This window comes from Bos indicus, chromosome 29, assembly GCF_029378745.1.
Source record: "Bos indicus isolate NIAB-ARS_2022 breed Sahiwal x Tharparkar chromosome 29, NIAB-ARS_B.indTharparkar_mat_pri_1.0, whole genome shotgun sequence".
NCBI lineage: Eukaryota > Metazoa > Chordata > Mammalia > Artiodactyla > Bovidae > Bos > Bos indicus.
The window spans coordinates 20,682,601-20,697,870 of NC_091788.1; the positions used below are offsets into that span (position 1 = coordinate 20,682,601).

A 15,270-nucleotide genomic window follows, 5' to 3' on the forward strand; every position below is an offset into this window, starting at 1 on the left:
GAGACAGTTATTTAGGTGGTTATTTTCACATTTATTTCAAAGTCGATAGTCATGGGACTAGGAGAACTCCAAGGAGAGTGAGAAAAGCACCTTAAATGGAGAAGAAAAACTGAGTGCTTAGTTCCTCCTCCACTTTTCTAGCTCTGTGAAACTAAGCAGCTTGAAAAGTCTCTAAGAGTTCATTTTCCTTTTCTCTTTCTTCCATTTCAGAATATGTTCTGCTTCATGGCTGGATTGGGCAAAAGAACTTGCCACCAAGAAGTGTAAATACACGTGTAACTTATCAGCCATAGCGGTTCATTGACAGTGGCAGTCTTTATTCCTTCTTTGGTGAGAGATTCTTTACTGTTAAAATACGTAAATCTAGCAATAAAACAGTCAACAAGTACTTGTTTGAACTTGTTTCTTCTCCTTATCTATCATGAAAGCAGTACTTATTCCATCCTCTTATACATGCTTAAATGGATTCTCTCCAAAAATTTTTCTCATACAGGATTCAGAGTGCCAGGAGAAATATCAACAACCTCTGATATGCAGATGATACCACTCTGAAGGCAAAAAGTGAAAAGGAACTAAAGAGCCTCTTGATGAGAGCAAAAGAGGAGAGTGAAAAAGCTGGCTTAAAACTCAGAATTCAAAAAACTAAGATTATGGCATCCAGTCCCATCACTTCATGGCAAATAAATGGGGCAAAAATAGAAACAGTGACAGACTTTATTTTCTTGAGCTCCAAAATCAATGCAGATGTTGACTGCAGCCATGAAATTAAAAGGCACTTGCTCCTTGGAAGAAAAGCTATGACCAACCTAGATAGCATATTAAAAAGCAGGGACATCACTTTGCTGACAAAGGTCCATCTAGTCAAAGCTATGGTTTTTCCAGTAGTCATGCATGTATGTGAGAGTTGGACCATAAAGAAGGCTGAGTGCTGAAGAATTAATGCTTTCAAACTATGGTTTTGGAGAAGACTCTTGAGAGTCCCTTGGACTGCAGGGAGACCCAATCAGTCCATCCTAAAGGAAATCAGTCCTGAATATTCATTGGAAGGACTGATGCTGAAGCTGAGGCTTCAATCCTTTGGCCACCTGTGAAGAGCTGACTCACTGGAAAAGACCTTGATGCTGGGAAAGACAGAGGGTGGGAGGAGAAAGGGGCAACAGAGGATGAGATGGTTGGATGGTATCACTGACTCAAATTGACATGAGTTTCAGCAAACTCCGGGAGATGGTGAAGGACAGGGAAGCCTGGTATGCTAGAGTGCATGAGATCGCAAAGAGTTGGACACGACTGAGTGAACAATAACTAGTTGTAGCATCTTTACAACACTCTCCCCCATCCATATGCAGTCTGTGTCCTTGAGTAAAGACTACTTAAGGTTAAGGGATGGAACTCTTTTCAAGATAGGACATTATGATGGTTAGGCAGTAGGTTCCAGTGCTGATGTTGGTTTGGACCCTTGATGCAAAAAAGAGGGATAACAGGGTGAAAAAAAAAAAAGTTGCTCAGTCATGTCTGACTCTTTGCAACCCCACAGACTATATAGCCTGTCCGGCTCCTCTCTCCATGGAATTCTCCAGACAAGAACACTGAAGTGGGTAGCCATTTCCTTCTCCAGGGGATCTTTCCAACCCAGGGACAGACCTGGGTCTTCTGCATTGCAGGCCGATTCTTTGCCAGCTGAGCTACCAGGGAAGCCCAGTGGAGTGAAGGAAGGACTGAGAAGCAAATACAAAAGAATGATGACCCTCAAAGACTGAAAACAAAGCAGTTCTTCCATTTTCTTGCAGATATAGAGAAGAAGATCATTTACTTAGTATCATGTGACTAAAGCTTCCCTAGTGTCATATTTATTGAGAAGTTGAATGTGGCAAGTAAACATAAAATGAGAGAAGCAAAGATCCTTAATATGTTTGTTATGAAGGTGTAATTATATACAAGGGAGCATTCTTAACAAAGATATGGTAATGCAAATACATCATTCACGACTTGGGACTTGAAATGATTAAAGTATTACTTACATGCTCTGATCTGAGGGTTAGTTAGAAAATGAGCGAGGCTAACAGGGACTAATAGAAGTGTTTGATGGCTTTCTTTATACATTTTACTCTATCAGTCCAATAGCTCGTTACTCTTTTGCAACGAATCTTTCTTTCCTGTGGGAAATCATCTAAATTTTGAGTCAAGTTGATCCCATCAAGAAAGGATAGAAATGTGACTCAGACTTGGCCAAAGTGCTCATTCCCTGGCCATGGTGACTGATCTGGGCATACAAACAATTTAGACTCTTTCCTGGGATTTTTCTGCTCATGCAATCTAAAAAGGCAGTCTCGCTTGGCTATTTTTGCTAAGCTGGTAGAATATTAGTCAAACAGTTCTTGGAATTCCTGTTTGCCATGTGGAGAGAGACACGATGAGAGATGGAATGAGACTGTCTATAAGTTATAGAGACAGAGTCCTGTCTTACCTTGGTATTTTTATTTAAATGAAGTATGGAATTTTAGTGTATTTGTGTGTTTAAGACTGTTCCCTAAGCAAATATTTGTCCATAGTATTGCTTACTGATGAACCCATTTTGCCACAGCACCCAATGAGAATAATAACTATGATGATGATAATAATTTCCTTTTGTTACAAGCTAAATGTCTAAGCATATGCTAAATGTCTTTCATATTTTGTTTTTTCATTTACTAAATCAATAATATTCTTAGGTGTTTAAAACTTATAAAATGATGTTTTACAGAAGATGCAAAATTAATAAACAAAACATTCCCCTTACCTGAAGCATGAGAGAATAATAGATATTCCTTATCACAGAACAGAAACAGTGACCCAGATGCAGTCAGGGGCACAAGACATAATTTCAAAGGAAAATTATTCCTAAAACTGGGGACAATGTTAGCATCTAGACAACATTCTCAAGAAGGAAGTTTGAACTTGGTGGAATTAACTGACTGCAACAGTAAATAAAATGAGATTTTAGGTAGACTGTAATCTCTCATAAGCAGTCCTGGTTTATTTCAGAAATGCTGAGTAAAAATTCTGTGTCCTTGTAAACCAGGAAGTTTGTTGTAATTATATCTGATAGTGGAACTTTTCAGATTTATTTTTCTGTTTTTTTTTTTTTACCCTGGCTGTATCAATCAGTTTGGCTGCTTCCAACCCATTTTTTATAACACATACTTACAGCATTGATTTTAGGACCAAAAAAAGTATTCTTTGCAAGTTAACTGGCCTGAAATTGGATTCATCTACAATCATTAAAAATTAATTACTTCCTTCACAGCAACTAAAAATCTTTTCATCTACAAGAAAACTTCTGAGGTATTCACCTTTTTTAAGCTTGCTTTCTTGATTATGAATAAATAGCCATAAGTTCTAAGCACTTTTCTTTTGAAACTCACCCTTCAATGATATTTTCAGTGGCCACCACACTGAAGATATTGCCTTCATCTGCCCCTTTACAGTATTTTATTGTCAAATGCTAATGCTAATTTCAATCTGTTTTTATGGTAGATAAACAAAATCCATGGCTCCTCTGTCCATGGGATTCACCAGGCAAGAATACTGGAGTGGGTTGCCATGCCCTCCTCCAGGGGATCTTCCTGATCCAGGGATCAAGTCGGTGTCTCTTATGTCTCTTGCATTGGCAGGTGGGTTCTTTACCACTAGCGCCACCTGGTAAGCCCAACAAACCTTACATATGGATCTAAATAAGCAGTATGAAAAGTACTTCCATAGACAGATTCGCATCTAATAAAACTGTTTCTCTTTCACTATTAAAATATTGAGTAAGACTTATACCTAGTAAAATGTTCCCTCCTTTCCTGTTCAAAAAAAAAAAAAAAAAAAAAAGGCCTAAGCTGTTTACCTAAAATATATAAAATGGCATAGATGGTAGGTAGGTAGAGTTGTTTGAATTGTATCACCCTAAAATTCATGTCTATCTGGAAGCTCAAGTTGTGCTCTTATTTATAAGAAGTGTTTCTGTACATGTAATTAAGATAAAATCAGGTTATACTGGATGATGGTGGGTCCCAAATCCAATAACAGGTGTCCATAAAGAAGAGGAGAAAAAAAAAAAGATTCACAGACAAGGCCACAGGAAGATGAAGAAGAGATTCTTGACAAGCTGAAGAATGTCAAGGATTGCCAGGAGGCACCAGGAAGTAGGAAGCAGTGAAGCACAATTACTCTCCAGAACCTTCAGATGGAGCACGGCCTTGTCGCACTTTTTTGATTTTAGACTTCTATCCTTTGAACTGTGAGAGAGTACACTCTTATTGTTCTAAGCCACCCAGCTTACGTTACTTTATTTCAGTAGCCCTAGGACTTAGTACACATGGGTTACAATAAACTTTAGACACTAGATACACAATTAACCAAGATAACCAGTTGGCCAACATCTCTCGGAAATAATCACTTTAATAAAGTGAGAAAGTTGTAATGAAATTATTTGAAAACATCTCAGGCATGTCCTGGACTCAGTACATATTTGACTCAAAATGATTAATCTGTAGGCAAGCATGAGAATCCGTCTCAGAATGGTGACCCTGGAGCACTCTATCACATTATGAAATATCCCATCAGTTTCACTTGAGGGTGCTTATTGAGGCAAGAAGACAGAATAATTTATTTTACAGACACTTGCAGCCACAAGAATTGAACCAAAATGGGTTTTCTTCTTTAACTTTACTAGAGCTTTCTCTAGATCAGAGGTTATTGACCTTTATTATTTTTTGTTTCAATCATGGACTCTCCCTGAGAATCTATATCCCGTCTTTGAAAAATACAGTATGTACTTTCACATTTTTTTTTTTTTTCCTGTTATCTAATAATCTCTGGATGGTCAGATACTCCATGATATCTTGCAGGGTCTCTAACCATCCCTACTGAAGAGAATAGCAAATTAGAGAAACTAGCTTCCATCTCCAACTGTGGACACAGTGGCCAACGTTTATTCAGTTTATTTAATTCACTGGTGCTAAGTATAGGCTTAAGTATGGCTTAAGTTTACTCTCATGTAAACCGAGTTCTGGCCCTGCGTTGTGTGTGTCTGAAAAAATCTGAATTATAACATTTTAGGGAAAATAAGATTATAACTTTGAGGAGTCAGCATCTAGTTGAGGAAATAATTCATACAAAATCAAAGCTAAAGTCAGATGATAAAAGACAGGTAAGAGGCTACATATACACACATGTACACAAATGGATACTCTATAAATGTTACTTGAAGCATATCTCTCAACTACTCACAACCCTTCAATGATGGCTTAACTTATATTCCAGCTAGTTGGCACAGACTTTAATTCTTTTTTAAGAAAAATTAATACACACACAACCACATTTTGTAACATTGTTTCCACAATGTGAGCAGTTTTTTCATAGTGTTAATCCCCTTTTCCCAAGGAAAAATTAAAGCAAACAAGTTAGAAATAAAACAAACAAATCCTCTCTGTTTCTAAAGTTCATTGCAGCTCTTGGGAAAACAAAACTTAGTTTATGTTTTGCTAATTAGACATGATCCCTGAAAAATGTAAATACAGCAATTAGTTACATGGGTTAGATGTTATCCATTGTCTGATACACAGGGTTATGGTTATGCGATCCTGGAGTCCCCTGTGATGGAAAGGTAACGTTGGCTGGCAGCTTCTTAATCTTGGCAGAGGTAGCCCTGCCCTGAGAGAGCCAGCTCTGAGGTTTGTTTGTGGAGTTGTTCCTAAAGCTTAGTCTACAAACTGTATGTACACCTCTCCTAACACATTGCTGAGGTCTCTAAATGGCTTAATAAGTCATTTTCTTATCAGAGGTTGCTTTTTTTCACATCTGAGAACAGTGACTGATACATGGCCCCTAAAAACCCATGTTTTACTTTTCCTATAACTGCATATGTGTCAATGGTTGTTTGGAATGCTTTGAAAATCCACAGATCGGCCAGTGACTTGACCTCTAGCAAAGTTTTTTAGCCAGGCTTTATAACAATAGAAATAGATCAAAACATTAAAGAAGGTTAAATCAGTTATTAGTAGGAGATAAAGAGGGCAGGTTAATATTTCAAAGTTGGGTTAAACTATATGAGTCATGTGAAAAACAAATGAGCAAAATAATTGAGAGACCAGAAAGAAAGAAAATCAGAGCCATGAAATAGTGCGAGGGAAAACCTGCTATAGAGAGTAGTTTTTTTTTTTGCCACATCTAATTTCTATCACTGGACAGAGTAAGTTTCAGTTTTAGGTGTCTGACTTCATGATTACTACTTTTAAAAAACATGATTTCTTATTTTTATTCTTACCTTGAACTATCTTGAATAATTTTCATGGAAACAATCAATCATAAGCATCTATACTAAAACTAACCATCAGAGAAAAGAGTAGGGGTTGGGGGGTAAGCAAAATATCAATAATGTCAGATATGCAGATGACTGGAGAAGGCAATGGCAACCCACTCCAGTACTCTTGTCTGGAAAATCCCATGGATGGAGGAGCCTGGTAGGCTGTAGTCCATGGGCTCAGGAAGAGTTGGACACGACTGAGTGACTTCACTTTCACTTTTCACTTCCATGCATTGGAGAAGGAAATGGCAACCCACTCTAGTGTTCTTGCCTGGAGAATCCCAGGCACAGTGGAGCCTGGTGGGCTTCCGTCTATGGGGTTGCACAGAGTCGGACATGACTGAAGCGACTTAGCAGCAGCAGCAGCAGCAGCAGCATGCAGATGACACCACCCTTATGGCAGAAAGTGAAGAGGAACTAAAAAGCCTCTTGATGAAAGTGAAAGAGGAGAGTGAAAAAGTTGGCTTACAGCTCAACACTCAGAAAACTAAGATCATGGTATCTGGTCCTGTCACTTCATGGCAAAGTGAAAGTGAAGTGAGGTCCCTCAGTCATGTCCAACTCTTTGCGACCCCATGGACTGCAGCTGACCAGGCTCCTCCATCCATGGGATTTTTCAGGCAAGAATAGTGGAGTGGATTGCCATTTCCTTCTCCATTTATGGCAAATAGATGGGGAAACATTGGAAACCATGGCTGACTTTATTCTTCTGGGCTCCAAAATCACTGCAGATGGTGACTGCAGCCATTAAATTAAAAGACACTTACTCCTTGGAAGGAAAGTTATGACCAACCTAGACAGCATATTGAAAAGCAGAGACATTACTTTGCCAACAAAGGTCTGATTATGGTTTTTCCAGTGGTCATGTATGGATGTGAGAGTTGGACTATAAAGAAAGCTAAGTGCCAAAGAATTGATGCTTTTGAACTGTGGTGTTGGAGAAGACCCTTGAGAATCCTTTGGACTGCAAGGAGATCCAACCAGTCCATCCTAAAGGAGATCAGTCCTGGGTGTTCTTTGGAAGGGCTGATGGTAAAGCTGAAACTCCAGTACTTTGGCTACCTGATGCAAAGAGCTGACTCATTTGAAAAGACCTTGATGCTGGGAAAGACTGAGGGCAGGAGGAGAAGGGAACGACAGAGAATGAGATGGTTAGATGGCATCACCGACTCAATGGACATGAGTTTGGGTAAACTCTGGGATTTGGTGATGGACAGGGAGGCCTGGCGTGCTCGCAAAGAGTTGGACACGACTGAGCGACTGAACTGAACTGAACTCACTAATTTAATACAGAATATAATTTAATATAGTATTAATATATATTTTAATATTAATCTAATTCTAGTACTACTGGGCTTCCCAGGTGGCACTAGTTGTAAAAAAAAATTCACCTGCAAATACAAGAGATGTAGGAGACACAGGTTCAATTCCTGGGTTGGGAAGATCCCCTGGAGTAGGAAATGGCAATGTACTCCAGTATTCTTGCCAGGAAAATTCCATGGAGAAAGGAACCCAGCAGGCTGCAGTCCATGGGGCCACAAAGAATTAAACAGGACTGAGCACAGTTCGAATATTTCCAGCTATGTGTTCCTTTAAAAAATTCTGAATATTATCGAACTTTCACATTTCATTAAGGAGTTTCAAACAAATCAGAATGCTTGTCCCAATGCTTAATTCTTCCTCATATTTCAGCAACTATGTATTATCCTATTTCTCCCCTGAGCCTTTCCTGTGTCTAGGACCACTATGTGAAAGTCGCTCAGTCGTGCCCGACTCTTTGCAACACCATGGACTATACAGTCCGTGGAAGTCTCCAGACCAGAATCCTGGAGTGGGTAGTCTTTCCTTTCTCCAGTGGATCTCCCCAACCCCGGGATCAAACCAAGGTCGCCCACATTACAGGCAGATTCTTTACCAGCTGAGCCACAAAGGAAGCCCCGAATAACTGGACTGGGTGGCCTATCCCTTCTCCAACAGATCTTCCCGACCCAGGAATTGAACTGGGGTCTCCTGCATTGCAGGCAGATTCTTTACTAACTAGAGAGACTTATTTTATCCTATAAGAAACAACAGATAAAATTACGAAAATTAGAAGTGACAATGGAGAGAAGTTGTTTTAAATGTGCAAATCAAAGAGAATTCTAAGCTTTGGTGCAACTTTTCATATTTGTTGTAACTATATAATACCCAAATACAAACTGCAAAATAAATAATTAAGTGTAAAAATGGATGACCTTGGCTCAGATCATAAACTCTTATTGCAAAATTCAGACTGAAATTGAAGAATATAGGGGAAAAAAAAAAAAAAAACAACACTAGGCCATTCAGGTATGACCTAAAACCAATCCCTTACAATTATACAGTTCAGTTCAGTTCAGTTGCTCAGTCGTTTCTGACTCTCTGTGACCCCATGAATCGCAGCACTCCAGGCCTCCCTGTCCATCACCAACTCCCAGAGTTCACTCAGACTCATGTCCAATGAGTCAGTGATGCCATCCAGCCATCTCATCCTCTGTCGTCCCCTTCTCCTCCTGCCCCCAATCCCTCCCAGCATCAGAGTCTTTTCCAATGAGTCAACTCTTATGAGGTGGCCAAAGTACTGGAGTTTCAGCCTTAGCATCATTCCTTCCAAAGAAATCCCAGGGTTGATCTCCTTCAGAATGGACTGGTTGGATCTCCTTGCAGTCCAAGGGACTCTCAAGAGTCTTCTCCAACACCACAGTTCAAAGGCATCAATTCTTCGGCACTCAGCCTTCTTCACAGTCCAACTCTCACACCCATACAGTGGAAGTGACAAATAGATTCAAGGGATTAGATCTGATAGAGTACCTGAAGAACTATGGATGGAGATTTGTGACATTGTACAGGAGGCAGGGATCAAGACCATCCCCAAGAAAAAGAAATGCAAAAAGGCAAAATGGTTGTCTGAGGGGGCCTTACAAATAGCTGTGAAAAGAAGAGAAGTGAAAAGCAAAGGAGAAAAGGAAAGATATACCCATTTGAATGAAGAGTTTCAAAGAACAGCAAGGGGAGATAAGAAAGCCTGTCTCAGTGATCAATGCAAAGAAATAGAAGGAAACACATAATGGGAAAGACTACACATCTCTTCAAGAGAATTAGAGATACCAAGGGAACATTTCATGTAAAGATGGCAACCATAAAGGACAGAAATGGTATGGACCTAACAGAAGTAGATGTTAAGAAGAAGTGACAAGAAAACACGAAAGAACTATAAAAAAATATCTTAATGACCCATATAATCACAATGGTGTGATCACTCACCTAGAGCCAGACATCATTCACGAGACTTCAATCTTCTCCCCCAAATCCCTTTATACGCATATGATCTCCCTCACCACTTCACATTTTGTTTAATCAACTTACCTTTTTATTTTCTTACTTCTGAACAAAAATCTTTTGGGCAGTGGACGTCCATATACTTTTACTGTGTAGAGTATGGATCCATTATTTTGTTCAATTTCTACATAATGATTATTTGTCAAAACAATAAATCTAAAATTTTAAGGAATTCATACAAACGAGTTAAACTAAAAGCATTCAGTTTAGAAGTTCATCACTAGGTTTTGTTAGAGAAGTCAATAACTTTTTCCGGTTATCAATTATCATCTTGCAGATTTTCAATAGGATGAAAGTAAAGAGCAAATTTACTTATCAGACTTACATTTGGCAGTCATTACTTCTGAAGAGTTGTACTGCTTTTAGAATTATTCTAATCTACACACTAGAAAATTAATATTAAACTTAAAACATATCCCCTGTTTTTATTTATTATTTATTTTATTAATAAAATAAAATATTTTATTAATCCTCATCTATACCTGTTATGAATAATTTATAGTTTGATTATGAAAAAGCTTCCTCACTGGTTGAATTCTAAATTAAAAAAAATTATCTATGATTAAAAGTTAACTGATAATACATATACAGAGATATAAATTAGCCCATAATCCTCTCATTATTATACAATCAAGTTTATATTTTTGTGTGTATGTGTATGGGTGTCTGTGTACAAACCCAGATGTATTTTCTTTCCAATTTTAATAATGGTTTTAATTTTGTTTTAAATATTCCTTTTACCTTAAATGGTAAAATTTTACCTTAAAAGGTAAAATACCTTTTACCTTATTTTTTATTTATTTTTTTTATTTTATTTTATTTAACTTTACAACATTGTATTGGTTTTGCCATATATCAAAATGAATCTGCCACAGGTATACATGTGTTCCCCATCCTGAACCCTCTTCCCTCCTCCCTCCCCGTACCATCCCTCTGGGTCGTCCCAGTGCACTAGCCCATGGTAAGTTTTAGACTTGAGTAGTCTAGCCCTCTCTGAGCCCCAGTGAACAAGAAATTATCTAGTAAGCTCAGTGTTTCAGTAACTCTACTTTGCTGACATTTTCCACTATAAACATTAAATCCAGGAAGATTTAGGCCTCAGGAAAAACATTATCAAGTTCATCTCATTAGACTTTCTTCAGAAGAGTTAGAGGAAAAAATCATTAGCAAGAAATGGAAATATAATAGAATCATAAGAAAGCCACTTAAAACTTTCCTTGTTTTCCTTTATCATTTTTTTGCATGTATGATAAATCATTTTAATGTAATAATCAGAGGACAAATGCTAAATCTTGATACCAAGACATTTATAAAGAGTGTTTTTCAACCTGGACATAAAAGTAGTATCAATTTAGGAATAATGTAGCTCATCTGTTGCTGCAATGCTTCAACAAAAAAACTGAAGAAGGAAAGAAGGGAGGGAGGGAGTAAGGAAGGAAGGAAAGTAAAGGAGAATAGTAATGGGTAAAGCAATTGACTGAGATTTAAAATTAACCTAGTGGGGTTGATCAAAGAAGATGCATGATTAATTATAGTTTAATTAATGGTTTAATAGTCCTACATAACTAACTGCAGTCAAGAAAAAAAGAAATAAAGAGGTGGAATATAAATGTGAAAAAATTTAGAAAATAAAGTAGTTGTATAACAAGATAGACAAAAAAATCAAAAGAGAAAAAAATGCACACAGCATTTTATAGGGTCCTTATATTTTAAAGACTGTAAGGAGAGTAGTTACAACTATTTGCTTGTATTCAAGTCTCTTTAGTTTAAAATTATCTCACATAATTTTTTGATTCTAGATTGGCTTTTCCTAACATGAAGGCCATTTCTAATTAACTTTCTTCATCAGCTCCTGTGCCAGAATTATGTAGATAAATACATTTATGAAATAAACATAATTTTTAATATTGTCAAAACAAAATATTATTAGAAGGATAAATAAATTGGAGATTATGAACTAATAACATTGTCACATTTGTGATATCACATATCACACATATCACAATTAAATTAGGAATTATCCTCTCTGGAATTCTTAACCTTATAATTTCTCCCCATTAGTACACAGCTAAAGGCCAAAATCAAATGTGACCAATACTCTAAAGTTTATGGCAAATCAATATTTGTATTTGTGCATATTCTTTGACTTCCATAAAACTCCCTAAAATATAAGTCTTACCTCATTCTGGAGATCTCGAATCATTTTGCTCTTTCTTTCCATTTCAGTCTTTAGAAAATTAATCTGAAAATAAAGAGGATACTATGTAGACGCATTTCACGTTCATTTCTATAGCTTTTATGTTTATTTTTACAATTTTTGAAGTATAACCTAATGATTATCTCTGTCAACAAATATGGAAAAAGAACAAAGGATTAAAATTTTCATTAACCAAACTTTTATTGCCCAATTCATAAATATATCTGCTAATTACATAAAAATACTCTTTTTCTTATGTAATGAGATATTGTATTTTAATTGAGAAATGCACATTATGACTATGATTCTTTCACCGGTATAAAGCTTAATTTTTAAAAATATGGTTCCTAAACACAGCTAGAGTCTAGGGTTGGGCCTAGGAATTTCTTTTATTAAAACACTCTCCAGGTATTTCTGACACATGGCCAAGTATGAGCGGAATTGCACAGTGATGCTCCTCACCTGAAGCATGGACCCTTATAAGTACTGTGCTAAAGAAACCAAGAGGTTTCTGCCTATATACAATATTGTTGAAATCTGTAACCAAATGGTAACAAAATCTAAATCAAACAATTTTTGATGGTCAAACTACATATAAAATAGAAGCAGAAGCCTGAGAACTATGTCCATCATTCGGCCATAACAATTTTCAAAGTTAAGTTTGAATCATGAAGGTACTGACAGCAACCTGAAAATGTGAGTTATACTCATTTCAATTTGATGGATAAAACAAAGTTATCACTAGAAGGACTTGATGACAATCAAACTTAGATATGTGTGCAAAGTAGTAGTATATGTCTCCCCCAAAATAGCTTTTATACCCATTTCTACTGCTCCAGGCTGGTATCAACTTACTGGTTACCACTGTTATGGACTAGACCAACTCTTGTGGTTCTGTTTATCACTGCAAGATGCCTTCAGCAATAACCATCAGGAAAGTTTGAAAAAAAAAATAAGGGTTTATGACTTATGAGTCCAGGAAATTACATGGTATAGTTGGAGGGAGTTTGTGAGGAGAGAGAGAGAAAAGGAGTCCATGAACCTGGGGTTCTGCTTTTATTGGGGTGGAGGGTGGGGGCCTAGGGTTTCAGAATGTTCACTCTTTATTGGTGACTTTAAAATATGAGTGGTGATTTAAAGTGCAGAACAGAAAATCACTAAACAAAACAAAAATCAAGAAGCCCCAAAGGTTAGTTAACAAACTTAAATTAACCAAAACCTCTGGGGAAAAAAAAAAAAAAGGCTCACTGGGGAGCAGAGGTGGGAGGTACAGCTGATTCTTCAAGTCAGTGGTTGGCAAAGTGTTTATTGGAGTGGTTGCCTCTTTAAGTGGCCACCACTACAATCAAATCTTTTTTTTTTTTTAATTAAAAAAATTTTATTGGAGTATGAGTCAGACACAAACTACAAAAAGAAATGCAAACCATCAGGACTTACAATACTCTACCTCAGTACTTAATGGGCACCAGAAAATTTTGGTATGTACAGATTTGTCTTTAGTTTTGGTTATGAACTACTTAAAGCTGTCTTGCTTGTATGAACAACCTGGTGTTTCAGTGATGCCATGAAAGTGAAAGTGTTAGTCGCTTAGCCGTGTCCAACTCTCTGCAACCTCATGGACTGTAGCCCGCCAGGCTCCTCTGTCCATGGGATTTTCCAGGCAGGAATATTGGTGTGGGTTGCCGTTTCCTTCTCCAGGGGATCTTCCCAACCCACAGATCAAACCCAGGTCTCTCACATTGCAGGCAGATTCTTTACCGTCTGAGCCATCAGGGACCATGGGGACAGTGATCTCATATTATCTCATCAGTGATGCCATAATTTTCCCCAAATCCTCACATTTTGATACTATTTATTATATGTTCTCCATAATTAACACTTAACTTTAATTAACAGTGTAATGAAGATATACTGCAATGTCAAGACTAAAAAAAGGACAGAGACTTGGGAATGCAATGTTCAATTATTCAGGACCTACAATACATTCAGAATATTCAAACGTCATAGCATTTTGAAACCACTGGTCTAGAATCCCAGCAGGTTTTAAGATTCCTGGAAAATCAGAAGTGAAATAGTTCCTAGAGACAGAACATAACACTTATTTACCTTGAGTAAAGGATAGATGGCCATAATTCCTTATTCTTAATGAGAGTCAGAGCTTGAAGCTAATTCTTGCCTTCATACTAATTATGTCTCACTTAGGGCAAGTTAAGCCATAAACATTAACAAGAGTGGTGAAATGCATCCAGAGAGCATTGATGGATTTAATTACTCCGCTACACCTGATAGATCATCCTTTCTTGCTGTTTGTTAGGTTTTTCATACGGGACACGGTTTGTAGGATTTGCTACTCCATTATCTGCTTAGAGATCAAAACAGATGCTCACATGTTCATAAAAATTATTTGCAAATGGAATTAGATCAAGACAGCTTTAATTTTCATTAAAATGCTTTTTCATTTTAATTTTCAAAATTTTGTCTTCTTTTATATTTTGTGATTTAAATGTACTATCACCTTCAAGTTTTGTAATGTTTTACTATGGACTTACTGGGGATTCTCAGGTGGTGCTAGTGCAAAGAACCACCTGCCAATGTAGGAGACAAAAGATGCGAGTTTTATCCCTAGGGTTCTTATTGCTGGGTCAGGAAAATCCCCTGGAGGAGGGCATAGCAACCCACTCCAGTATTTTTGCCTGGAGTGGGAAAAATATGGACAGAGGAGCCTGGCAGGCTGTAGTCCATAGGGTTGCACAGAGTCGGACTTACTAATATGGGTATTTGCAACATCTTTTGCATAAAATATACAGTCTTCTTTTATGGAAAAAGGCAGAGTAATCAGATATGTAATGAAGGGCAGCACATAAGAGTATTTGCTCCTAAGTCATGACAATATTTACAATATCAAATCCAAATGTTTTCCCTCTAGTTGGGAATGAGCAGTTTAAATTTCTCACTGTCCCCTTCTTATCCAACATTAAACTATATCAACTAGAGTCTTTCTAGCAGAAAGAATAATCACTGAATTATTTGTAACAATTAAACTTATATACTTATTTAATCCTCAATAAGTAGAAAAAGCACAAACCTTTTGAGTCTTTACCAGAGATTGGAAGTGAGGAGTCCCAGTAGTATGAAATCTATTTTTTTCTAGATTCTACCAGATAAACATTAAAAAAAACACATACTTCTGCTAATTAAATATATTTTATTCCCATATTTGTTAAGCTTTCTGTCATCTATTTTTGTACTTTGACTTAGGACTTATTCATCATTCAACTCAAAGCACAAACACATTTCCTTCAAAAGACAAGTATCATTTATTTCCACAGGTGTTTGCATTCATTGATCTTGATGATATATTTTGTTAATATAATCTTTAATTTGCTCT

General features: G+C 37.1%; 1 protein-coding gene across 3 annotated transcripts in view; it reads right to left on the reverse strand.

Annotated features, from left to right (window-relative positions):
• The window catches only part of LUZP2 (leucine zipper protein 2), a 517,925-nt gene that overhangs the window by 253,709 nt on the left and 248,946 nt on the right, over positions 1 to 15,270 (reverse strand). For all 3 annotated transcript variants that reach the window (XM_019955362.2, XM_070783149.1, XM_070783150.1), the window contains one exon: positions 11,865 to 11,927. In XM_019955362.2, coding sequence (XP_019810921.2) covers positions 11,865 to 11,927 — 63 coding nt within the window. The remainder of the gene's footprint in view (positions 1 to 11,864; positions 11,928 to 15,270) is intronic.